The sequence below is a fragment of the Oryctolagus cuniculus genome, chromosome 7, assembly GCF_964237555.1.
Source record: "Oryctolagus cuniculus chromosome 7, mOryCun1.1, whole genome shotgun sequence".
Classification (NCBI taxonomy): Eukaryota; Metazoa; Chordata; class Mammalia; order Lagomorpha; family Leporidae; genus Oryctolagus; species Oryctolagus cuniculus.
In genome coordinates, this window is record NC_091438.1 from 118,244,203 (window position 1) to 118,269,072 (window position 24,870).

Consider the following 24,870-nt stretch of genomic DNA (forward strand, 5'->3'; position numbering starts at 1 on the left):
CCCAAGGACTTGGGCCATCTTCCACTGCCTTCCCAGGCCACAGCAGAGAGCCAGATCGGAAGTGGAGCAGCTGGGATTCCAATCGGCACCCATATTGGATGCCAGCACTGCAGGTGGCAGCTCTATGCACTACACCACAGCACCGGCCCCAGGCTGTTTTACAGCACTAGTACAGAGTATCTGAGGCAGGCTGACTTTATAAAGAAAACAAGTTTGTTTAGCTCACAGTTCTGTAGGTTCCAGTGCATGCCACCTGCTGTGGCTCACTCCTGGTGAGAACCACATTGTGAACAGTGTTACAGTGGTGGGAGTGCATGTGGGAGCAGAAGATTGCCTCATCCGACAGCCAGAGAGAAACTGAGCTCCTACAGTCCTTCTAAGGGCACAACTCCCACTGAGCTCAGGGCCTCCCTCTGGACCCACTAGATCCTCACCACCCCTCCTCCCCCACTACCACCACCCTGGAGCCCAAGCTTCCAGCACACACACCCTTGGGAGACAAACCACATTCAAGTCATAGCACAGCCCAGCACCTAGGAGACTGCCTAACACAGGCTGAGTGCCCAAGAGTTTGCTGAGTGAATGGGAGGACAACACAGCTGGAAGACATAAAGATTTATTTTTAATAACAGGAACTTCAAGCACAAGCAAACGGATGCTGACAGAGCCTGGGAGGCAGAGAGCACTTAGCAGGTAAGTGACAGTTCCATCCGACCTGCCTCCCGGGAGCACCTGTGTGTATTGGTTCCAAGCACCTGAGGGAGAGACAGGAGTTCCCAACAAATAAGGGGAATAGGAGCTGTTTCCATGCAGGGCAGAGAGAGGGCATTCACTGGAAAACCTGCTCAACGCAGGGGGTCTCCATCCTTCACCCTGTTTCACGGTCACAGACATCAAATGAAGGGGTACTTACTACCCCCAGGGTACAAATGAGGCAATGTAACTTCAGAGGCAAGATACACCATTAAGGGGAAGACTCAGAATTTAAACCCAGATCTATGTGCTGGCAAAATCTAAGCTCTTTCGGGGCCGGTGCTGTGGCACAGTGGGTTAACGCCCTGGCCTGCAGCGCTGGCATCCCATATGGGTGCTGGTTCTAGTCCGGGCTGTTCCACTTCCCATCCAGCTCTCTGTTATGGCCTGGGAAAGCAGTAGAAGATGGCCCAACTCCTTGGACCCCTGCACCCACATGGGAGACCTGGAAGAAGCTCCCGGCTCCTGGCTCCTGGCTTCAGATCGGCACAGCTCCAGCCGTTGCAGCCATCTGGGGAGTGAACCATCGGATGGAAGACCTCTCTCTCTCTGACTCTCCTCTCTCTGTGTAACTCTGACTTTCAAATAAATAAATAAATCTTTAAAAAAAAATCTAAGCTCTTTCTGTAACACCATTGTAATTCAAGAAAGAAAGTCCAGGCAAGGACTTTCATCAGAGGATGAAGTTGCCTGAGTCTCTTTGGGGTGGCAGGAAAACCTACCTAGCGTGATGAGTGTGGCACGAGCTTTGGGGTCAAATCTGAGTGAAGTCCTGACTAAGAAATTATCAGTTATGTGCCCTTGGGTGCAGCCCTCGCTCACTAAGCCTCAATTTTCTCACCCATATGATGGAGATAATTAAAGCATTCACCTCACAAGGCCGCTACGAGCAGAAAATGGTTTCGTGCTTATGGGGCACTCAGCAAGGTGCCCAGTGCACAGTAAGAACTGTCCCTGCGGCTGTTAGTGAGTGCCTGTGCTCACCAAGGAGGCTGGCTGCCAACACCTGGGGCCGCTCACCTTGAAACAGGTTCCTTTGGGGGTGGGGGATCCAGTTAGCGGGGGCCTCCAGGAGAGGCCTGTGCAATCCCCTCCTAGAAGGAGGGAGCTATATTGGTAGTTCTCAGACTTGGGCAAGTCGGAGTTACCTGAAGGGCTTGTGGAAACTGCGAGGCTTCCAGAATGCTTGCTTCATTCAGCCGGGACGGAGCCTGAGACTCCGTACCTCTCGCTGGCTGCCAGGCGAGGCTGCTGGCCCACGGCCCACACTTTGAGAACCGCTGCTCTAGAGCATACTCGTTTCTAAACGCAGGGACCGTTTGGTTGGTTTGTGACAATGCTTCCAGAAATTGCAGCAAATCAGAAAAATGAGGACACGTAGCGGGTTTGTCATAATGCTAGAAGCATTCAATTGGAAGGCCCGGACTTTTTCCTTCTTTCTTTTCTTTAAGATTTATTTATTTATTTGAAAAGCAGAGTTGGAGAGAGAGAGAGATGGAGAGAGAGATCTGCCACTCACTGGTTCTCTCCCCAAATGACTCCAACTGCTGGGGCTGGGACAAGCCCAAGCCAGGAGCCAGGAGCTTCAGGGGCCCAAGCACTTGGGCCATCTTCCACTGTTCACCCAGGCCATTAGCAGGGAGCTGGAATGGAAGTGGAGCAGTTGAGATACGAACCAGTGCCCGTATGGGATGCCAGCACCAAGGCGGCTTTACCCACTATGCCACAGTGCCGGCCCCTGGTCCCAGCCTAGAGGCTGGTGCTGTGTGACCTTCCTACTTTTTCTGACATTCTCCTTTCTTCTATAGAAAGATGCCCATAGTGGCGGTTCCTTGATGTCTTAATGTTTCTTAATTTCTTTACATGGCAAAATAACAAATTGGAAACCCTGTGATGGCTTCTAATGCTTTTAAAATCTCTTTGGTCCATGAGCTCCTACAAGTCTGGGAAACCCTGCTCCTTAGTGTGGAGGAGTCTGGAGTGAGTGGTTTTTTTAAAGATCACTCTTCCAAGTCAAACTTAGTTCCTCGGGGAATCTTTTAAAAAAGCATTAAACACCTTTCCTGCCTTCCTCTGAACATGTTCAACCTTCTGTGGATGCTTCGAGTGATCATTATATACATTTATTACCATAAAGAACCAGCCCACAGCATGCCCTCCAGGACTGTGTGTCCCTCATTAAACCACCCAGCTGCTTTCATGTTTTATGCTCAGCCATCCTGCTGCCGCTGCGGTTCCCGCTCTCCCCTTTCGCTATCTTCTCCTCTTATGTTAGCTTTTCCTTCCACCCGTGCTCCTGCAGCAGCAGGTCACCAAACTTATGACATGGGTGCGTTTGTTTTGCATCTCAACTTAACAGTCTGCATTGCCCACACCACTTATCTCTGCAAGGACGAGGGCATTCAGCTTGGTAACTAATCAAAGAGATTTTCCTCCTTCAGTTAGGAAATGGTAATGACAGATAATCATCAAAAACTTAACACATGTCAGAACTCATCTAGAGCGGTTGAGTAACTCACCAAAAGTAAATACATGTAGATGAAGAGTCGAGATTCAAAACAGCCCTCTGTGGCGAAATTGGTGTAGCTAACCTTTAAATTTGGCCTTCAAAAAAAAATGTTAACTTCTTTATTTGAAAGGCAGAGTGACAGAGAGAAGGAGAGCGGAGATCTTCCATCCACTGGCTCACTTCCAGAATGCCGAAACAGCCAGGCCTGGGCCAGGCTGAAGCCAGGAGTCAGTGCCATCTTCTGCTGCTTTCCCAGGAGCTGGATCCAAAGCAAAGCAGCTGGGGCTTGAACCACCGCTCCGATGTGGGGTGCTGGTATCGTAAGCTGCTGCTTAACCTGCTGCACCACAATGCTAACCCCTCTACTTGGCTTTGCCAGTGTCCGCAGCAGGCAGCTGTTTGGAGTCTAACCACTAAATAAGTGAGGATATATAGGTATTAGTGCTTGCATGCTATGTTTATTGGCTGGTAGTTTTCTTATAAGAGATGTTCTGACTTGCTTAGAGAAAACCGCAATGATTCTGATGTAGGATTCAAGCTGAGGCCAGCTGATATCAGAATAGGGGGCCTGTGTTGGGCTCTGGGCCCGCAGAGATGGGGAGGCAGCGCTTGCCCTTGAAGAGCTCCTAGCCTATCGGGACCAGCTGTGAGAGAAGCCAGCAGCACTGTGGCATGTGGAGGGAGGGGCAGGAGACTGCTGTTCGTGCTCACATCCTTTTACTCTTCTGTGGCCTGTGGGACTATAGGCTGCGTCCTTTGTTAAAGCTGAGGTCGGTACTGGCTGTGTGTGCCTTGTCCTACCTAAGAGGCCAAGTGTCCAGCACGGGGTCACACCACTCACTGTCTGTGGACCAGCTCCCTGATTTTCATGAGCACTGGTATCTGTAGAGATTTGCATGTTGTATTGAGATTGACAAGGGAGTGTCAAGACTAACATACAACAGGTGCTCCATACTCACTGTTACTGAATCAGAGATGTTCTCTGCCTTTTTAGGTACTTCTACCATATCCAGCCATTTGAGAGGTATTTATCTTATTCTACTTTATACTGTTACATTGTGTGAGATTGTGTGATATTTGAGTGTAAAGCTTTTAGAACTGGGCTTGTATTGGGCTTCTCTGGAGAAACCCAATCAATAGGAGAGACCTAGATGGTCAGGTAAGAGGGCATTCGTTATGGCAATGGCCTCAGGAGCTCATGGAGGCTGGGAATCTCAGGATTTGCCATCTGTAGCTAAGATCCAGGGAAGCCAGGGGCACAGAACCAGGCGAGCTGATGGTGTAACTCGCAGCCTGAGGCCAAAAGTTTGAGACCCTGGGGAGCTGCTGGTACAAGTCCCAGGGCTTGAAGGCCAAAGAATCTGAGCTCTAATGACAGAGGGTAGGAGGAGAAAGGCGTCCCAGCTCCAGGGAAGGGGAGAGGGGCTGAGACATTCGCCTTTCCTTCTGACCAATTGTGCTCTCTGCCAATTGCATGGTGTGGGAGAGCTTCCTTGGTTCACGACTCAAATGCCAGCCTCCTCTGGAAACACACACACAGACAGACCCAGAAACAATGCCTTACCAGCACTCTGCATATCCCTTAGCCCAGTCAGGTTGACACACCTCAAATGAACCCAGTGCCTGACAAACTCTTGAGCAATCTATCCTAGCTTTCAGCATTATTATGACTGCCACTGCTTTTTCTGCTTGCACACCTTACCTGTCAAACTGCTATCCAGGGGACAGAGGTCCTGTTGGATTAGCCTGTATTTCTTCTCCCGACCTGCACCCAGCAGGCTTAGACACATTGCTGTCACACGATGAGTATTTGTGGGACGGGTAATTGACTCTCTTAAAGAATTATGAACATGGCACATGCGCAATGGAGTAGCTAGCAAGCCCTGCGTTTTTCGACGTGTGAGTACGCTGCGCAGCAGAAGACTCAGAAGGGCTTGGGGAACGGCTGAAGAACAAAGGCCAACTTGTGGTTCATGGGAAGGAAGTGAAATCTTAGGTAACCCTTATGCGCGGGGGTATTTGGCTCCGAGAAAGCCCGGTGAGGACAGGGCTCCTGCCGTCCTGGTGTGGATCTCGTGTCTCTCTCGAGTGTGGGTGAAGATGAGTGTGCTGTTACAGCAGGCAGTGACACTCCAAGACGTGGCGATATACTTCACTCCAGAAGAGTGGCGGCTGCTTGCTGACGATCAGAGGACGCTGTATTGTGATGTGATGCTGGAGAACTTGAGGACCCTGATTTCACTGGGGTTTCCAGTTACTAAAACAAAGGTCATCTTTAAGGTCGAGCAAGGGCAAAAGCCATGGAAGGTGAAGAGAGATGATCCATATTGGAGCCAGATAGGTATAAGGAAAAAGCATACAAGAAAGAAATCTGTGAACATGATGACCATGAGAAAACCTTCCCAGAGGAGGCTCATCCCTTTAGACTAGAAAGAAATTATCCAAAGGGAAACAAAACCTTTGCATGCAGTGACTGTGGGAAGATGTTTGACGATAAGGAATACCTTGTAGCTCATCAAAATACACATGGTGTAGAGAGAGCGTTTGTGTGCAATGACTGTGGGAAAGCTTTTATGCGGAAAACCCAACTCATGGCCCACCAGCGACTTCACACTGGAGAGAAACCTTACAAGTGCAGTCAGTGCGGGAAAACATTCACTTGGCATTCCTCCTTTAATCAGCATATAAAATCTCACACACTCGAGAACTTGTTTGAGTGTAAGCAGTGTGGGAAAACCTTCAAGTATTGTTCATCCCTTTATAAACATTGTAGAATTCATGCAGGAGAGAAACCATACCGATACCGAAAACGCAGCAAAGCTCATGCTGACTCCTCTGTGTTTCCCATGCGCCAGAGAACTCATTTGGATGAGAAACCCTATGGATGCACTAAATGTGACAAAGCCTTCAACAGGAAGTCCCATCTCTTGCAACATTACTTAACTCATCTAGCAGAGCAGCAGAATACATGTAACATTGTGAGAAGTCCTGCCCAGAGGACACATGTCTTTCTCCCTCCAGGGAGTCATGAGACAGTGGAAGGTGGGATGATGCAAAAGTAGCCTTTTTAGCAGCAAAGAATTCATCACTAGGAAAACACTATCAACTGGACAAACGTGGAAAAGAGCGTTCTGAAATTCATATTCTGTGATACTGATTTTATTGAGAAGATGACAAATTTTTGAGTTATAGTTTTACTATGCATATAAGGCTTAGGAAGTTGTGACAAAATGAATAATGAGGCTTCATGTTGACAATAGTTACATATAGGAGAATGTGTTCTGAGTAATAGTCTTTATACAAATATAGAAATATCTGCATTGCTTAAGAATTTTGTATAACCACAGATTGAAATACATCCTATGTACTTTATACAAAATTATATCTGTCATGGTGATGGTGGCACAATATTATGAGTGTGTAGTTCCAGCAAACTGTACACTTAAAATGGCTGAAAAAGCAAAACCTATGTATATTTTACCACAATAAAAAAATGAAATTTTTCAAAAGTAAAAAAAAAAAAGAATTATGAACATGTACGTGACAGTCACAGCATTTTTAGCATATGTTGTATTTGTCCTGAGTTCTGAAGTGCTTGTTTACTGCTTATCCATTTGAAAGGGAGAGAGAGAGAGATCTTCTGTTTGCTGTTTCACTCTCCAAATCTACCACAGCCAGGGTTGGGCCAGGCTAAGCCAGAAGCTGAGAACTCCTCTGGGTCTCTTCTGTGGGTAGCAGGGAATCCAGCTACTTGGGCCATCACCTGCTGCTTCCTAGGGTGTGTGTTAGCAGGAAGCTGGAATCAGGAACAAGGCCAGGACTTGAACCCAGGCACTCTGATATGGGATGTGGGTGTCCCAAGTGGTGTTTATATATATATACAATTTTATGTATAATTATATATAATTTTATTTATAAATATAATTTTTTATTTATTTGACAGAGTTTCAGTGAGAGGAAGGTCTTCCATCTGCTGGTTCACTCCCCAAATGGTGGCTAGAGCTGGGCCGATCCGAGGCCAGGAGCTAGGAGCTTCTTCCAGGTCTCCCACATGGGCACAGGGACCCAAGGACTTGGGCCATCCTCCACTGCTATCCCAGGCCACAGCAGAGAGCTGGATCAGAAGAGGAGCAGCTGGAACTAGAACTGGCGCCCATATGGGATGCCGGCGCCAAAGGTGGAGGATTAACCTCTAGCACCACAGCACACAGCGCCGGCCCCCCAAGTGGTGTCTTAACTGCAACACCAAATATTCAACATTTCTGTACCTCCCCCACTGGTCCACGACCATTCCCTGGGCGAGGGCTGAGTGTCTCTTACCAAAGGCCCAACTCTGTTGTCTGTAGTCTTTGAAGCTGGATATAAGAAAAGATTTGGGTACAGTTGTCAATGCTGAAGCCTCAAGGCTCTTTGATCAAGGAACACTTGTCAAAGCCCAGGCCGACTGGTATACTCAATTCAGAAAATAGAGATTATTCACTGTGTGCAAACATTTGAAATGCTTTGAAACCCTAGAGCTCAGATTCAAAAGAAGCTTAATAGAGCTTTTCCCAAACTAGACAACATTTTTTAAAAGGTTTGCATGATATTCACAATAACCACAAGGGAACTGGAAAAAGTTCGTGGAAAAATGGAATTAAAAGATGTTTATTTTGGTGCAAAAAATTCTGAAATCCATGTATAGTTTTTTACACTATGCATTTTCCATGAACTTCCTGAAGATCCTTCATGTTTGTATGCCTAAAACTTTTTCAAATTATTAACAATAAAAAAAAAAAACAAAACTTGAGGGGCCAGCATTATGATGGAGCAGGTAAAGCTATAGCCTATGACACTGGCATCTCATATGGGTGTAGGTTTGTGTCCCAGCTTCTCCACTTCCAATCTAGCTCCTGGCTGATGGCCTGGGAAAAGCAGAGGAAAATGGTTCAACTACTTGGGCTTCTGCCACCCGTGGGAGACCCAGATGCACCTCCTGGCTCCTGGCTCCTGGCTCCTGGCTCCTGGCTTGGGCCTGGCTCAGCCCTGGCCATTGCAGCTATCTAGGGAATGAACCAGTGGATGGAAGATCTCTCTCTCTCTCTCTCTCTCTCTCTCCGTGTCTCTCTCTCTCTTTCTCTCTCTGTCTATAACTCTGACTTTCAAATAAATAAATCTTTAAAAAAAACTTGAATCAACCACACAATTCAGAACTGAATTTTCATTTTGTTCTCCCTGTATAAAATATTATAAAATAGTCACATGAAGAAATTATAAGGCAGCCCCAAAATCTAGGAAAAAGGAATTAGAAAAGTGCATCTAGCAGCTTAATTAAAACATTGTTTTTCTAAATTCTTTAATATTTGTGGTATCTTTCAACTTTAAAACATTTGTAATTTGTTGTGACATTTTATTACTCTAAATAAATAATCAAATATATATCTCATAATTTTGTCTCTTTTTTTTCTTAAAAGGGGCTTTCTAAATTTTATAAATCTTAGACTCCACAAAACCTAGAAATATTCTTGTTGCTACTAGCTGATTTTTAAAATAAAATCTGAAACCTAATTAGATCACTCTAATTTTGTATGACTCTCCTTGCTCCAAAATAAAGTCCCAAATCCTGACAGTGGCCTGGCTCCCCCGTCCCACTTGCCGTTACACTCCAGCCAGCAGGATGCCTTTTCACAGTTCCCCCAGGCCCACACCTTCCTTCAGGGAAGCTACTACCCCTGCCTTGACCGATTCTTACCTCCAGTTGCTGTCTGGCAGGTGTATGGTTGCTTTTCAGATATTGGAGTTCACATTAAATCCTGTGCTCTCAGCACATCGGCCACCCTCATCTACACAAGGCCGTGTCAAAATGCAGACTGGGATTCAGTGGGGCTGGGGGCGGCCCCGTGGTGCTGCACTTCTACTAAGCTCCCAGGCTGTGTTAGACCGAATTCTTGGGACTCTAAAAGCCCTGTGTTGAATCCAACCCTGAAGTGATGGTGTGAGGAAGTGGACACCGTGGTAGGCAACAAGGTCACAAGGGAAAGACCTTTATGGATGGAATCAGTGCCCTTATTAAAATAAAATAAAATAAAATAAAATAAAATAAAATAAAATAAATCAGAAGCCTGCATTGTGGCATACCAGGTAAAGCCACTGCCTGCAAAGTTGGCATCCCATACAGGTACCAGATGGATTCCCGGCTGCTCCAGCTCCAATCCAGCTCTTTGCTCTCGTGCATGGGAAAGCAGTGGAGGATGGCCCAAGTGCTTGGACCCCTGCACCACATGGGAGACCTGGAAGAAGCTCCTGGCTCCTAGCTTCCACCTGGCCCAGTCCTGGCTGTTATAGCCATCTGGGGAGTGAACCAGCAGATGGAAGCCAGCACTTTGATGTAGAACTTTCCAAAACTGTGCAGAACTGTGAGAAATAGAATCCTATTGTTTCCAGGCCACACAGTGTTGGCTATTCTGTGACAGCAGCTTGAATGGGCTAAGACATTAGGAAGAGGGTGCTGCCCACCCAGAGACACATTTTCAGCAGCCAGACCCTGGGCTTGTGAGGTCCCCCTCTGGCCCACCCAGTGTTTCTCTTCTGTGCCACGTGTGAAGCACCTTCTCTGAGTGCTCATGCATTGTGTCTTCCCCTCAACCAGGGGGCACCTGGAAAAGTTTAGAGGCATTTCTGGTTGTCACAGCTTGGTGGATGGTATGATTTAGACACCGTCAATAAGACACAAGACATCCCGCACAACAAAGAATGATCTGGCCAGATATATCAAGTGTCAAGGTTGGAAAACCCAGCCTTGTACCTGAGGGTAAGCTTTAGAACGTCTTGTCTTCTGTTTTGTTCTCAAAACCCGGCAGAGCACCGGCTTACAGTGGGGAACAGCCACAGAGGTCCTGTGCACTCTCCTCCATTCTCCATCCCAGGCTCACCTGTGTCCGTATTCTGTACGTTTCCTCCCACCTTGACAGCTGGGAGGTAGGAGAAGAGTCCCTCCCAACACAACCGTCTGACTGAGAAAAAAAATGCTTGTGTATTTGAGAGAGAGAGAGAGAGGGTGCTCCCATCCACTGGCTCCCTCTCTGAATGTCTGCATCAGTTGAGAGAACAGATGTGAAGCTAGGAGCTGGATACTCAGTCTAGGTCTGCCATGTGGGTGGCAGAGACCCAACCTTTTGAGGTGTCATCAGCCACCACCTCCCAGGGTGTGTGTGAGCAAGAGGGCGGAGCTGGGAACAGAGCTGGGAATCAAAGCCACCCACCCTAGATTGCAGCTTAACAGCTAGGCCAAGTGCCCACCTACAGAGAAAAAAACTTAAAACAAACAAATAGTAAGACGGGAGATAAAGCACAGGGAGTTTATGACTGCTCTAGATTGTTAGTAGTCATTCAAATGGCATTTTAAATTTTTGTTTATTTATTTGAGAGGCAGGGAGACAAAGATAATGAGAGACAGAAAGCTCCCATCTGCTGATTCACTTTCCAGATGCCCACAGTTGCTGGTCTGGGGCTGAAGCCAGGAGCCAAGAACTCAATCCAGGTCTCCCACAGGGGTGGCAGGAACTCAGTCACTTGAACCATCACCTGCATCTGGATTATCAGGACTGCAATATGAGATACAGATGTCTTAACCTCTAGGCTCAGTGCCTACCCCAGGATTCAATGATTTATTGGTGGGTCATTAATGAGTAAGTCTTGCAATCCAGAGCACAAAGTTGTAGCCACAAAGGGATTGCAAACACTGCCCGTGGGAATGATAGCAAAGGCTGAATCTGCTCTGTGCCGCAACACCGCCAAGGACAGAAACCAGAAACAGCAAGGCCACCGATTTCTTCTGACTCTCCTTCGTCACTAAGACTGGTCAGCCGGGGACATAGTAAAGCAAGCAGATAAAATAAATCTCCTTTTTTTCTATCTAGAAAGCAGTGGGAACTGAACAGTATGGCAGGCTGGACCTCAAGACTATTGGTGGCCTTTCCTTTTGGTGGTTTGGTCTTAGGCAAACTACCTACTTGTGTGATACAAGAGATGGCAAATGGCCAAATGGAAAGCCACAGTGTCAGAAATTCCTACCATTTAGAGGCTGGCACTGTGGTGCGGCGGGTTAAGCCATTGCTTGCAACTCCGACATCCCATAGGGGCACCGGTTTGAGTCCCAGCTGCTCCACTTCCCATCCAGCTCCTTGCTCATGCACCTGGGAAAGCAGCAGAGGATGGCCCAAGCGCTTAGGCCTCTGCACTCCGCTGGGAGATCAGGAAGAAATTCTCAGCTCCTGGCTTCTGTCTGGCCCGGCCCTGGCCATTGTGGGGAAGTGAACCAGCAAATGGAAGATTCTCCTTCTCTCTCTCTGTAAATCTGATTTTCAAATAAATTAATCTTTTTTTAACTTTTATTTAATGAATATAAATTTCCAAAGTACAGCTTATGGATTACAATGGTTTCCCCACCATAACTTCCCTCCCACCCGCAACCCTCCCCTCTCCCTTTCCCTCCCCCCTTCCATTCACATCAAGATTCATTTTCAATTCTCTTTATATACAGAAGATCAGTTTAGCATATATTAAGTAAAGATTTCAACAGTTTGCACCCACATAGAAACACAAAGTGAAAAATACTGTTTGAGTGCTAGTTATAGCATTAAATAACACTGTACAGCACATTAAGGACAGAGATCCTACATGAGGAGTAAGTGCACAGTGACTCCTGTTGTTGACTTAACAAATTGGCACTCTTGTTTATGGCATCAGTAATCACCCTAGGCTCTTGTCATGAGTTGCCAAGGCTATGGAAGCCTTTTGAGTTCACCGACTCTGATCATATTTAGACAAGGTCGTAGTCAAAGTGGAAGTTCTCTCCTCCCTTCAGAGAAAGGTACCTCCTTCTTTGATGACCTGTTCTTTTCACTGGGATCTCACTCACAGAGATCTTTTATTTATTTATTTATTTATTTATTTATTTATTTATTTATTTTTTGCCAGAGTGTCTTGGCTTTCCATGCCTGAAATACTCTCATGGGCTTTTCAGCCAGATCCGTGTGCCTTAAGGGCTGATTCTGAGGCCAGAGTGCTGTTTAGGACATCTGCCATTCTATGGGTCTGCTGTGTATCTCACTTCCGATGTTGGATCGTTCTCTCCCTTTTTTATTCTATCAGCTAGTATTTGCAGACACTAGTCTTGTTTATGTGCTCCCTTTGGCTCTTAGTCCTATCATTATGGATAAAGAAATTATGGGACATGTACTCCATAGAATACTATACAGCAGTCAAAAACAATGAAACCCGGTCATTTGCAACAAGATGGAGGAATTTGGAAAACATCATGCTGAGTGAATTAAGCCAGTCCCAAAGGGACAAATATCATATGTTCTCCCTGATCGGTGACAACTAACTGAGCACCAAAGGGGAAATTTGTTGAAGTGAAATTGACACTATGAGAAACAGTGACTTGATCAGCTCTTGTCCTGACTGTTGATGAACAACTTAATACGTTATCCCTCTTAGTATTTTTTTGTTTGTTTGTTCTACTTAATACTTTTGGTTGAATACTGTAATCAATACACAATTCTTCTTAAGTGTTGAAACTTAACTGAAAAGTGATTGCTGTTAAATATAAGAGTGGGAATAAGAGAGGAAAGAGATGTGCAATTCGGGACATGCTCAAGCTGACTTACCTCAAATGGTAGAGTTAGAAACATACCAGGGGATTCCAATTCAATCCCATCAAGGTGGCATGTACCAATGCCATCTCACTGGTCCTGGTGATTAATTTCTGTTCACAATTGATCATAAATTAATCTTTTTTAAAAGAAATTTCTATTATTTAAATGATGAGGAAATACTGAAAGGGTGGTAAGGGTGTGGGGAAATTGGTATTCTTATCTTCTGTGGATAGAATTAAAGGAAATTTTGTTAAGTTTGAAAACATGGACGAAAAGGAAAACATTTGCTCATCCTAACAAAACTTTGGAACAAGTTAAGTGCCCTCCAGTAATAGATTGAATCAATTGAGCTACACGTGTAGCTCTGTGCATACACAGACCTGTATACTCAACAAATGTGCCCATGGGAATACAAAGAAATTGGTAACTCACATAACAGAGCCTCAGTGGAACCCAATCCCTGGGTAACCAGGCAAAAGAAACATTTCAGCGTTGTCTTTCAGACCCACAAGAGGAAACAGGTGTTTTCAACAAACCCAAGGATATAGCCAGCACCAGTCACCATCACAACCGGACAACTTAGCATGCACACACGTCCCTGATTTTAACACTATCATCTCTGTCCCGGGAAGAATCTGACTCTTACTACCAGAACACATGATGTGTGTCCAAGCATGTTTCTAGGCTGCACCTGCGTGATATCAACTGCTTGCCCTCTCGTATATCCATTTCCCCTAAGATAAAAGATACGTCTCCCCTTTGCTCAGGCAATCATGTCTTTGGAAATGCTTCCCTTTGAGCTCCTTATCTCCTGCAAATGAATTACCTTGCACAACAACTCCTTCTAACAGAGGTCTTAATTTCTTCTTACTGAGAGGATGACCCACAACTTGAGTGGGGACTAGAAGCATTAAAAACGTCTATAACATTTTGTTAAGTTCTTAAAAAGTGTCTTGCTGAGCTCATGTGGAGTTGATTTTATTTTGCAGAATTGTACACATGCATGTATATGGGCCCATGCTTAAAAGGAAGTCTTGAAAATGTGAGCTGTTGGGGCCAGCGCTGTGGTGTAGCAGGTAAAGCCGCCGCCTGCAGTGTCAGCATCCCATATGGGTGCCGGTTCGAGTCCTGGCGGCTCCACTTCAAGCCAGCTCTCTGCTATGGCCTGGGAAACAGTAGAGGATACTTGGGCCCCTGCACCCGCATGGGAGACTTGGAAGAAACTCCAGGTTCCTGGCTTCGGATCGGCACAGCTCTGGCCATACATTGCAGCCATCTGGGGATGCAATGAATCTCTCTCTCTCTCTCTGCCTCTGCCTCTCTGTAACTGTCTTTCAAGTAAATAAATAAATCTTTTTTCAAAAAAAAAAAAGAAAGAAAAGAAAAGGGTTAGTTAAGCCAACATATGTATTCTGCACTTCTTTAAAAAAAAAAAAAGGAAAGAAAATGTGAGCTTTAGGGAGTGCTGCGTGACGCAACTGGGGGTAATTTTTAACATTTCTCTGCAATTTCCTGTATAGTTTGAATGGTTTAGAAAGCTATAGCCCAAGTTTACAAAAGCAATAAAATCATGCTTACATAAAATCTAACATTACACCTGTTATTAATCTCCTTTCAAAAAATATTTATTTAAGCTGTCATGCCCTGGTAACGGCTTGTTCATCAGAGTGATTCATCAATATCTTGGAAAGAAGACAACAGGGGCCTAAGGGAAAGGCTGTGCTCCTGTGGCCTCGTCCCCTCGTCACACCCTGATGATGTCCAGTAATCATTTCTCTGCACCAGGTCAGATGACCTCTGACCTGTCTGCCCTCCCACGCTTCCTGTGGTCTGATCCTACACCTGCGTTCTCGGCTCATCCACCTGGCTATCCAAGCATCTAGTTTTCCTGTCTCCTCCTTCGGTGTCTCTTCCTCTTGTCATCCCCTTCCCATATCTACTGGTGCTCCCTTAGCTCTGTCACCTCCTCACAAGCCCACCTGCTCTCACGCCTACTCACTGATCCCATTCCCTTCCTGCAGTCAGAATGACCATCGCTTCTGAAATCTGCCAGTGTCCTCCACTGTACTCACACACTCCTCTCAGGGCCACAGATGTCACTCCCACTCGCCCCCTTCTGGGCTTTCTGCACATGGCAGTCCTCTCCTGGAATGTTCTTGGTCCTTTAAACCCAGTACTTCACTCGCCTAACTCCTACCCATCCCATGGTGTCTCTGCTTAGTCATCACCTCCTCTCAGAAGCCCTCCCAGCCTGCATACGTAGTCAGAAAACACACACATCTTCATGTGCTTGCATCGTACCCTGTAATCCCTAATCAAAGTACTTATCACACTGACTTGTAATTACCTGTTGATTTGTCTGAATTCCCCCACAGTGATCCTTTAGGGTAAGAACTGCATTGAATTCACTACTGTATCCCAGCACTTCGCACAATTCCTACTTTTAATAATCACTGAACAAATGTGCTACAGACACGGTTCGTTTCCATCCAAAGTCGCTTCCCACTCTGTGCAGGGTGTTGCTATACCTGGTGGAGCATCTGGAACCCCAGCTGCTTCTGCCTTCACCAGGGGAGTTAACCCGAGAAGACAGAGTAGGCAAGAGGTAAGAAGAACTGAGCATTTCCAGCTGTCACCGAGCCAATACATCAATCAGCCCTGGGTCAATCTACAACCTGACTTCTCATTATCTGATAGCATGCACCTTTGTTATTGTAGCTGTTTGCAGCAGAGTGTCCTGGTACATGAAGCCAAAATTATTATAAATGAGAAAATGAGTGACTGGACAGACTTGGTCCACTAGCATGAAAAAGCCAGCTCCCCCAGAATCAAGTCAAAGTCTTGCCCTTGAGAATTCAAAAGTGTCCTACTGTTCTTGAGAAAGTCAAGGCAATGAAACAATAAAATCTTGATTACATGGGAGTTAGCTTATTACAGTTTTCTAGATAAACTTGGCTTTAAGGTAACAGCTGTGCTTTATAAGGGACAGAATCACTGACTGGGGCCGGCACTGTGGCACAGCAGGTTAAAGCCCTGGCCTAAAGTGCCCCCATTCCATATGGGCGCCAATTCGAGTCCTGGCTGCTCCACTTCTGATCCAGCTCTCTGTTATGGCCTGGGATAGCAGTAGAAGAAGGCCCAAGTCCTTGGACCCCTGCATCCACATGGGAGACCTGGAAGAAGCTCCTGGCTCCTAGCTTCAGATTGGCGTAGCTCCAGGCGTTGCGGCCATCTGGGGAGTGAACCAGCAGATGGAAGATCTCTCTCTCTCTCTGTCTCTACCTCTCTCTGTAACTCTGTCTTTCAAATAAATAAAATAAATCTTAAAAAAAAAATCACTGATTAAGATCTTTAAAAAAAGGTTTATTTATTGAAAGGCAGAGAGAGAGAGAGAGAGAGAGAGAGAGACAGAAAGAGATCTTCCATCCACTGATTCACTCCCCAAATGCCTGCAACATCCCAGGCCTGAGCCAGGCTGAAACCAGGATCCTGGAACTCCATGTGGGTCTCTCACATGGGTGCAGGGCCCAAGCACTTGGGCTGTCCTCCACTGCTTTCCCAGGTGCATTAGCAGGGAGCCGGATTGGAAGTGGCGCAGCTGGGACTTGAACCAGTGCTCCAATATGGGATGTTGGCATTGCAGGCAGTAGTTTAACCTGTTTTGGCACACCCCCACCACTGCCCTTTAGGACTTTATTTTAAAGGTAAGAGTCTCAGAGAAGTTCCAAGGTCAATACTCAACCCACTTAACCGCCTACATTTTGGCATGCATAAGAATGACATGGAGGAGTGGGCATTTGGCTCAGCAGTTAAGATGCCTCTCTCCATATGTTTCTGAGTTCCTTATAATTCCAGCTTCCTACTAATGCTCACCCTGGGGGGCAGCAGGTGATGGCTCAAGTGCTTGAGTCCCTGTCCCCAACGTGGTAGACCCAGATGGAGTTCTAGGCTCCAGGAAATGGCCTGGCTTAGAGCTGGCTCTTGCAGGCATTTGGAGAGTAAAGCAGCAGATGGGAGAATGGGAGAAGGGAGATATTCTCTCTCTCTCTCTCTCTCTCTCTCTCTCTCTCAGCCTTTCAAATTAAGACATAGATATTTAAAAAAATAGGCTGGCGCCACGGCTCAATAGGCTAATCCTCCACCTGCAGCGCCAGCACACTGGGTTCTAGTACCGGTCAGGGCGCCGGATTCTGTCCTGGTTGCCCCTCTTCCAGGCCAGCTCTCTGCTGTGGCCAGGGAGTGCAGTGGAGGATGGCCCAAGTGCTTGGGCCTTGCACCTCATGGGAGACCAGGAGAAGCACCTGGCTCCTGGCTTTGGATCAGCGTGATGCGCCGGCGGCAGCGCGCTGGCTGCAGCAGCCATTGGAGGGTGAACCAACGGCAAAGGAAGACCTTTCTCTCTGTCTCTCTCTCTCACTGTCCACTCTGCCTGTCAAAAAAAAAAAAAATTACTAGGAGACTTTTTTTTTTCCAAAAGATAAGTTTATTGGGGCCAGCACTGCAGCACCCATTTGAGTCTCAGCTGCTCCACTTTTTTTTAAATCCAGAAACCTTTTATTTAAGGAATACAAACTTCATGCATTTCATAAACACAACTTCAGGAACACAGTGATTCTTTCCACCGTGCCTACCCTCCCATTTGCACTCCCACCCTTGTTCCTCCTCCTTCTCCTATTCCCATTCTTATTTTTCACTAAGATCTATTTTCAATTAACTTTAAACACTATACTGAGTAAAGAGTTCAAATAATATGAAAAAAAAATTGTTCCTCAACGGTCGAGACAAGGGCTGTTCAAAGTTACCACACCTCAAAATGTAAATTTCACTTCTATAGATTACCTTTTAGGTGCTCTTTTATCACAGATCAGGGAGAACATATGGTATTTGTCCTTTTGAGACTGGTTTATTTCACTAAGTATGATGTTTTCCAGATTCATCCATTTGTTGCAAACAAAAGGATTTTATTTTTTTAACTGCTGTGTAGTATTCCACGGTGTACCTATCCCATAATTTCTTTACCCAGTCTTCAGCTGACAGGCATTTGTATTGATTCCATGCCTTAGCTGTTGTGAACTGAACTGTACTTGGAGGGAGACTTTATCGAAAAACAGGTTTCTGGGCCCCACTTCTGATAACTTAGGCTCAGTGAGACATAGAAGCCCGAACCCTGTGTTTTGGCAAGCATTCTGATGCAGTTGGCCTGCAAACCACACTTCAAAAGCAGTCTTATTTTAAAGCTTCCACTTAAACCACGAAATGGAACCACAGGAAATACATTTCACACAATAATCAAGACAGAAGATTCAAACAATGGAAAGATCCAGAAGATGGGAACCACTTCTTACAATTCAAAGAATGAGACACTGAGGCAAATCTGATCTGAGTCCCAATGTACCCATGTGCTTAAAACAACACAGATCAATAGTTCCTTGTGTTGCCACTCCTCAGGCTAGTTGTAAAAAGCAACCACTGGGGCTGGAGCTGTGACATAGTGGGTAAAACTGTCACCTACGATTCTGGCATCCCATATGGGTGCTGGTTTGAGTGCTGGCTACTCCACTTCCCATCCAGCTCGCTGCTAATGGCACAGAAAAAGCAGCAGAGGATGGCTCAAGTGTTTGGGCCCCTGCCACCTTTATGGGAGACCCAGATCAAGCTCCTGGTTCCTGGCTTCAGCCTGGCCCAGCCACAACCATTGTGGCCATCTAGGTAGTAAACCAACAGATGGAAGATCTCTGTTTCTCCCTCTCTCTCTCTCTCTCTTTCAAATAAATAAATAATTTCTCTTTAAAAATTGTCTTTTAATCCAATTTTCCACAAACTTCCTGAAATACCCTGTATGAAAAGGATTTTGCTTAATTTCTACTTAACTTCAGAAATTGCTGCCCCAAACACCCTATGCCTAAGCACTCTGATTACTTGTATTTTCATGGTCCCTCACATCTGCAAATAATATAGTTATGAGTAGGCTCCCTGTCCAAGGCCACTGCTTTGACTCCAGCAAAAATTAATGGGCTCAAGGTTACATGTCACAGGATGTCATCCATACAACCTTCTGGGTAGAAAACCAGAACTATAATGACTGAGAACAGATCGCTGGCTGCCGGGGACTGGGTTTGCGGGGAGAACACGGTTGCAAAGGGGCAGCAGGAGGAGGGAGTGTTTTGGGGGCTGGAGCTCACCTGTATTCCCACAGTCTCAGCTGTGCCAAGAATCCTTTTATGCATTAAAGCTCACAAACTGTACACAAAGATGAGCAGTTTGACTAATTGAAAAAAAGGAAATAAGTGAAAGGGCCCAACTCAAGGTGATTGTTTACTTGCCAGATAATCGCAGTCCCCAGGCTGGGGTTTGTGGAGAGAAGACGCAGGAATACGAGGACGGTAGGCAGGGAGAACAGGCACCGGGGTACAGCTCTCAGCACCTCTCCCTTCCTTTCCTTTTCTGACAGTCATTTCCGAAAAATCAGCTTTATCCAATTTGGGAGGACTTCCGTCTCTTCCTAGGTGTAAAACTATTCTAATTAACCAGTAATTAACTATCACTGGTTAATGATCAGCTATTCTAATTAGCCAATAATTTCCATCATTTCTCCTGCAAGATACTCAATTCTTCCATTAACTTTCAGGTTGAACTTGACTTTTTCAATGACCTCATTCGCCAGAAATACTCAGACGGTGAAGCTTCTGAGAGCAAAGCCTCTCAGCTGCAACATCTGAGCGCGGCCTGGCCCCAGGACAGGCCTTTTCCACACGGGCTCTCCTCTTTAGACTTCGGCAGCCCCCTCTCGCCTGGAGCTCCCACAGAGATAAGGCAAAGGCAATTTGCAACTGTACATTCTCTAGCAGTGGCTTTGAAAATGTAACTGAAGCAGGTAAAATTATTACTATACATACTTATTTAATTCAATATATCAAAATATTGTCATTTCAACATTAAATGAATATTATTCATGAGCTACTCTGCATTTGCTTTTTCATACTAACTCCTTGCAATCCATTTCTCAAGGCAGGGAAGTCTCATCCAAATGAGACTAGCCCAAAGGCTAGCCACATACCAGGGACCACCAGCAGCTGCTGTGTAAGATGGTATGGACCTAGATGATTCCTTGTTGAGCCCAATGCAAACAGCCTCTCATTCTTTGGACTTTGCTACTGGGCGTTTGGGCCTCTGCCTACACTCATCCATGGATCAACAAACACTGGCATGTCTACAGCACTCCAAGCCCTGTGCTAGGGCTCGAGATACAACCGTGAACACCAGGTCACTCAACCTCACCCTGCCTGTGGGGCTGAGACTCAGAAGGAGACAACTGTAAAACAACGTGAAAGAACCGCGCCATAGATGCCTGGTTTCAAGAGCTACCCGAGGGGGAGGGAGGTCTCTGAAGGGCAGTATTCGAGGTGGCCCTGAGCAGCCCTCCAGGATAAGTAATGTTAGATCTAAGCGGCCGGGGAAGGTCCTGAAACCAGGGGCGGAGGAGCCCAGGGAACCTCCTACGGGTGCCCATCAGGGCGAAGGTGAACAAGGAGAGAACCGGCAAGGTAAACAGGGCCAGAGCTCAACTTCTACAATTAAACTACTGGGAAACTTCCTAAAATTTCTCAGGAAATGTAAATGACGCTGCTCCCTCAGCTGCAACTGGGGCCCTCGCCTATCTAGACTGCTTGCTGCCAAGCGGGCAGGGCCATCTGCTTTGTCCACAAAGCTGCCGTGGTCCTGGGTGGGGGGGGGGTCAGAGTGGCCGGCAGGCACCTCGGCCTTCCCTCAGGCCATGCCACCGCCCTCAGCCGGCCCAGGGTCAGTCACAGCTTCCGTGCCGCAAACGCTTTAATATCTTTGCTTAAAATGGGTCCCCCAAACCCACCACCCACTACTGCTGTGCAGCTCAAAGGCACTCCTCAAACAGGCAAAGCCGCCCCCTCGTGCCTGGCGCGCACCTAGCGACATCTCCCGCCCGGCTGCCTGCCTCAGGGCCTGGAGCGGCCGCCCACCCTGGGAGGTAACCCGACGCATGACGGCTCCACGCCCGAGTCCAGGAGGCGCCGCCTGAGGAGAAGAGAAAGGCGCCCCCGCAGGTCCGAGGCCGGGCAGCCCGAGTTCCCGCCGCCTGCGCGCGGGTTCCCCGAGGCCCAGCCGCGCGCAACTGACCCCAACGGCACCCCGGACCCCGGCCACCCCCGCCTCGCGAGTCGGCCAGGAGAAAGGGGCGGAGCGACTCGACACTCGCAGCCAATGAAAGCAGTGGGTTCCTGGTCCGATCCCCGGCGCGGCTCGCCATTGGCCACCGCCCGGGTCTCGGCCCACCGAACCTTGGCGACCCAAGCCAATCGCGAGGCGGCGGGCGACCCGGCGGCTCCCTGCGCGGCGCACGGCGGGCGCGGAGCGGGCGGCGGTGACAGGCGGCGCGAGCTGCAACCCTCCCCGCGCGGCGCGCCGCTGCACCATGGAGCCCGCCGTGTCTCTGGCCGTGTGCGCGCTGCTCTTCCTGCTGTGGGTGCGCGTGAAGGGGCTGGAGTTCGTGCTCATCCACCAGCGCTGGGTGTTCGTGTGCCTCTTCTTACTGCCGCTGTCGCTCATCTTCGACATTTACTACTACGTGCGCGCCTGGGTGGTGTTCAAGCTCAGCAGCGCGCCGCGCCTGCACGAGCAGCGCGTGCGGGACATCCAGAAGCAGGTGAGCCGCGCGCCCTGGGCGCCGGCGTGCGCGTGCCTAGCGGTCGGCGAGGCGGCACCGCGTGTGTGGTGTGCGGTGTGCTTGCGCGGCGCAGCCAGAACCTCACGGGGGAGCTGGCGCTGGAGGGGATGGGGGCGAACGTGTGATGGGGGCCAGAAAAGGCACAGGCGTTGTCCCCATCTTTATGGACTGCCCGCTGTGTGCAGGACGTGAGCGGGGACCTGGAGGGACGGAAAGGACCCCGAGAGAGGGGAAGGGAACACAGCACCCAACTAACTCTCTCCAGATCCAGGATTTCTGAGGAGGAAAGGCTTCCGGGAGGTGGAGCCCGGAAGTGGGGGAGATGACTGGGGAAAGGTGTGTCAGGTGGAGGGACCCGGGGGGAGCCGAGCAGGGAAGGGAGAAGGGGAAGAAGGTTGGAAAGTCAGTTTGGAGCCGGGTTGGAGTTTGCAGTTTGCTTGCTTCCAGGCTTTCGGAGCAGGGGACTGAAGCGGGAAGGGAGAGGCCAGGCCGCAGTCCCCAGTGAAGAAGAGCCTGTGGTGACTGGTGGACTTCCCCCATTGCTCCCAGCACCCACAGAAACTGTTACCCTGCTGCGCCTCCCAGCAGCCCCCTCCAGGCCCCGGGCTGGCAGAGGTGTCTGGCCCCGGCAGTTTCCTGGCTCCCTCTGCCCCTCCTTATGTTCCTGTCTTCCTGGCATCAGGTTGCAGAGAGCTTCTGTTTCCTGCCGCCAGCGTCCTCGCTGTAGGTGTAGCAGGCAGGGCAGCCTCCATATTCTGTGTGCTGGTGCGGGTGCAGCCGGCCGGAGTGCAGAGCTGGGGACAGAGATGCGTCTGCCGTCTCCCGTCAGCTGGGCCTGGGCTCGCTCTGGGGGCAGAATGCGGCATCTTTGAGAGCCTTGCTCTGCTGCCCTGGCTCCGGGTGACTGTAGTCCCGCTGCAGGGCTCTGTCCACCCGCCCTCCCCACGCTCATCCTCTTCCTGAGCTCCTTCCACAAGCCGAGATTATCCACGGACCTGCTTATCAGATCCTGAGCGCCTGACGGGCCGAAGGCTGTTATCTGATTCACCTCTGGTCCATGAGGCTTGGCACAAAGGAGCCTGGTGAATGTTTATTCAGCTAAACTGAAGGACTCAGCAGGACGGGCTGGCCTGGTCAGCCACTGCCCTGGGTCTGCCATGTGCCCTTGATGTCCATTATTTGTAATTCTTACAGCAACCCTGGTAGGTGTTATACATACCTGTTCTACAATGGGAAAACTTAGGTTTGCGCGGGCAGTCGTGCACCCAGGATGATGTAGCTAATAAACTGGACTGGAGCTCCGTCCGCTTGATTCCAGAGCCTGACCTCTTGACATTCTTCTCTCCCATCCTTTCCATTCCAGCCCGTGCATCTGATTCTGTGGCCTCTTGCCTGGCTTGTTGCAACAGCTGCCTGGATCGGGGCTTACCCAGTTGCCCTCTTTCTACACCATTACCCCTCCCAGACATCCCACCTTTCAGGCCTGTGCATAGCCCCAGGAGTGGTTTTTCATGGCATGGCCTCCCTGCCCAAACTCTTGATTGACTCCCATCAGAATTGAGCAGCACTCTAGACTGTGTGGCTTCCATGTTCATCTCCTGTGGCCCACTCTGCAGATTGAGCCTGGACCCCTACTCCCCTCCCTCATGCCCTGGGCTCACATTAAGACCTAGACTGCAGAGCTGAGCGAGGTGAGGCCGTATCCGTCATGGAATCCCTCCCTCAGCACCCCACCCCCGGCTTGAATAGCTCTGCCCCATGTGGCCTCTGACCAGGGAATAGCCCTTCTCCACGTGGGGCCGTTTGCCTGACCAGCTAAAGTGCCACCTCCTTCAGGCAGCCTGGCCAGTAGTTGACAGGACTCTGGGTTGCAAATAATGGAAACTCAATTCACGCTGACTTGCACAGAAAGGGGCTTTATCGACTCAGGTCCTGAAAAGTCCAGGAGTGAAGCTGGCTCGGGCATGGCTGGATTCAGGATCCCCTCCCCCTAATCTGCACCTCTGTCCATCCAATAACTATCCCCTGCCTCTGCTTTCCTTTGGGTCAACTTCATTCTCAGGGGGCTGTCTCCCTGCAGAGGCCCTAACGGTTTTTGGCTTATATCCAGGCAGCTTAGCAGCCCCAATAGAAAGAGATAGCTTCTTCTGGAACCAGTCTCATTGGCCTGACTGCATCAGAGGCCCATCAGTGACCCTGTCACTGTGACCAGAGGGAGAGGATGACTCTAGTCGTGTGACCTCCTGGGCAGGGGGAATGGCGTCAGTCTCACCTGGATCAGAGGAAGATGAGATTGTGGGAATCAGATGAAGCGGAAATGAAGGTTCACAGGTCAGAACAACAGATAGCCATGTCCCGCACCCTGTGCATCCCAGCAGGAAAGGACTACTTCCTTCTGTGTTCCTACTGGGCTTGTCATCTCCCTGGGCCATTGTCCTCTGTCCTGGTCACTCACAGGAGAGGCCTTGCAGAAGCTCTTTAAAAAAAAAAGATTTATTTATTCATTCCAAAGTCAGAGTTTCAGAGAAAGAGAGGGAGAGGCAGAAAAAGAGAAATAGAGATCTTCATTCTACTGGTTCATTCCCCAAATGGCTGCAATGGTCAGGGCTGGGCCAGGCCGAAGCCAGGAGCCAGGAGCTTCATCTGGGACTACCACGTGGGTGCAGGGACCCATCTTTCACTGTTTTCCCAGGCACATTGGCAGGAAGCTGGATGGAAGTAGAGCAGCTGGGACTCCAACCGGCCAGCACTATAGGTGGCTGCTTTACCTTCTATGCCACAGTGCTGGCCCCCTTCTTATATATATATATATATATATATATATATATATATATATATAGTTTTTTTTTAAGATTTGTTTTATTTATTTGAAAGGCAGAGTTACTGAGAGAGAGGGAGAGGCAAAGAGACGAAGAGAGCAATCCTCCATCTACTGGTTTACTCCCCAGATGGCTGCAACAGCCAGGGCTGGGCCAGGCCGAAGCCAGGAGGCAGGAGCTTCATCTGGGTCTCCTACAAGGGTGCAGGGACCCAAATACTTGGGCTATCCTCTGCTGCTTTCCCAGGTGCATTAGCAGCGAACTGGATTGGAAGTGGAGCAGCTGGGACAAGAATCAGCATCCATATGGGATGCTGGCACTGTAGGCGGCAGCTTTACCCACTTGGCCACAGTGCTGGCCCCCTGGACACTCTTCTCCCCGTGGGCGTGACAATCTCTCCCTGCCCTTTCTCCTCCCCTTCAAAGTGATAACAAGAGCTAACATGGGGTAGTG

At 48.4% G+C, this 24,870-nt stretch overlaps 2 protein-coding genes across 2 annotated transcripts in view; both read left to right on the plus strand.

The window, feature by feature from the left end:
- Window positions 1-5,119: 5,119 nt before the first annotated feature.
- LOC138850363 (zinc finger protein 684-like) lies at window positions 5,120-6,800 on the plus strand. The gene is made up of 2 exons (XM_070076792.1): window positions 5,120-5,161; window positions 5,596-6,800. Exons 1-2 carry the CDS (start codon window positions 5,120-5,122, stop codon window positions 6,322-6,324), a joined length of 771 nt encoding a protein of 256 aa, XP_069932893.1. The 3' UTR covers window positions 6,325-6,800.
- Window positions 6,801-21,224: 14,424 nt separating this feature from the next.
- Window positions 21,225-24,870, plus strand: part of DHCR24 (24-dehydrocholesterol reductase) — a 33,064-nt gene continuing 29,418 nt past the window's right edge. The window contains exon 1 of the mRNA XM_002715960.5: window positions 21,225-21,577. Within this exon, the coding sequence (XP_002716006.4) occupies window positions 21,347-21,577 (231 nt within the window). The 5' untranslated portion in view covers window positions 21,225-21,346. The remainder of the gene's footprint in view (window positions 21,578-24,870) is intronic.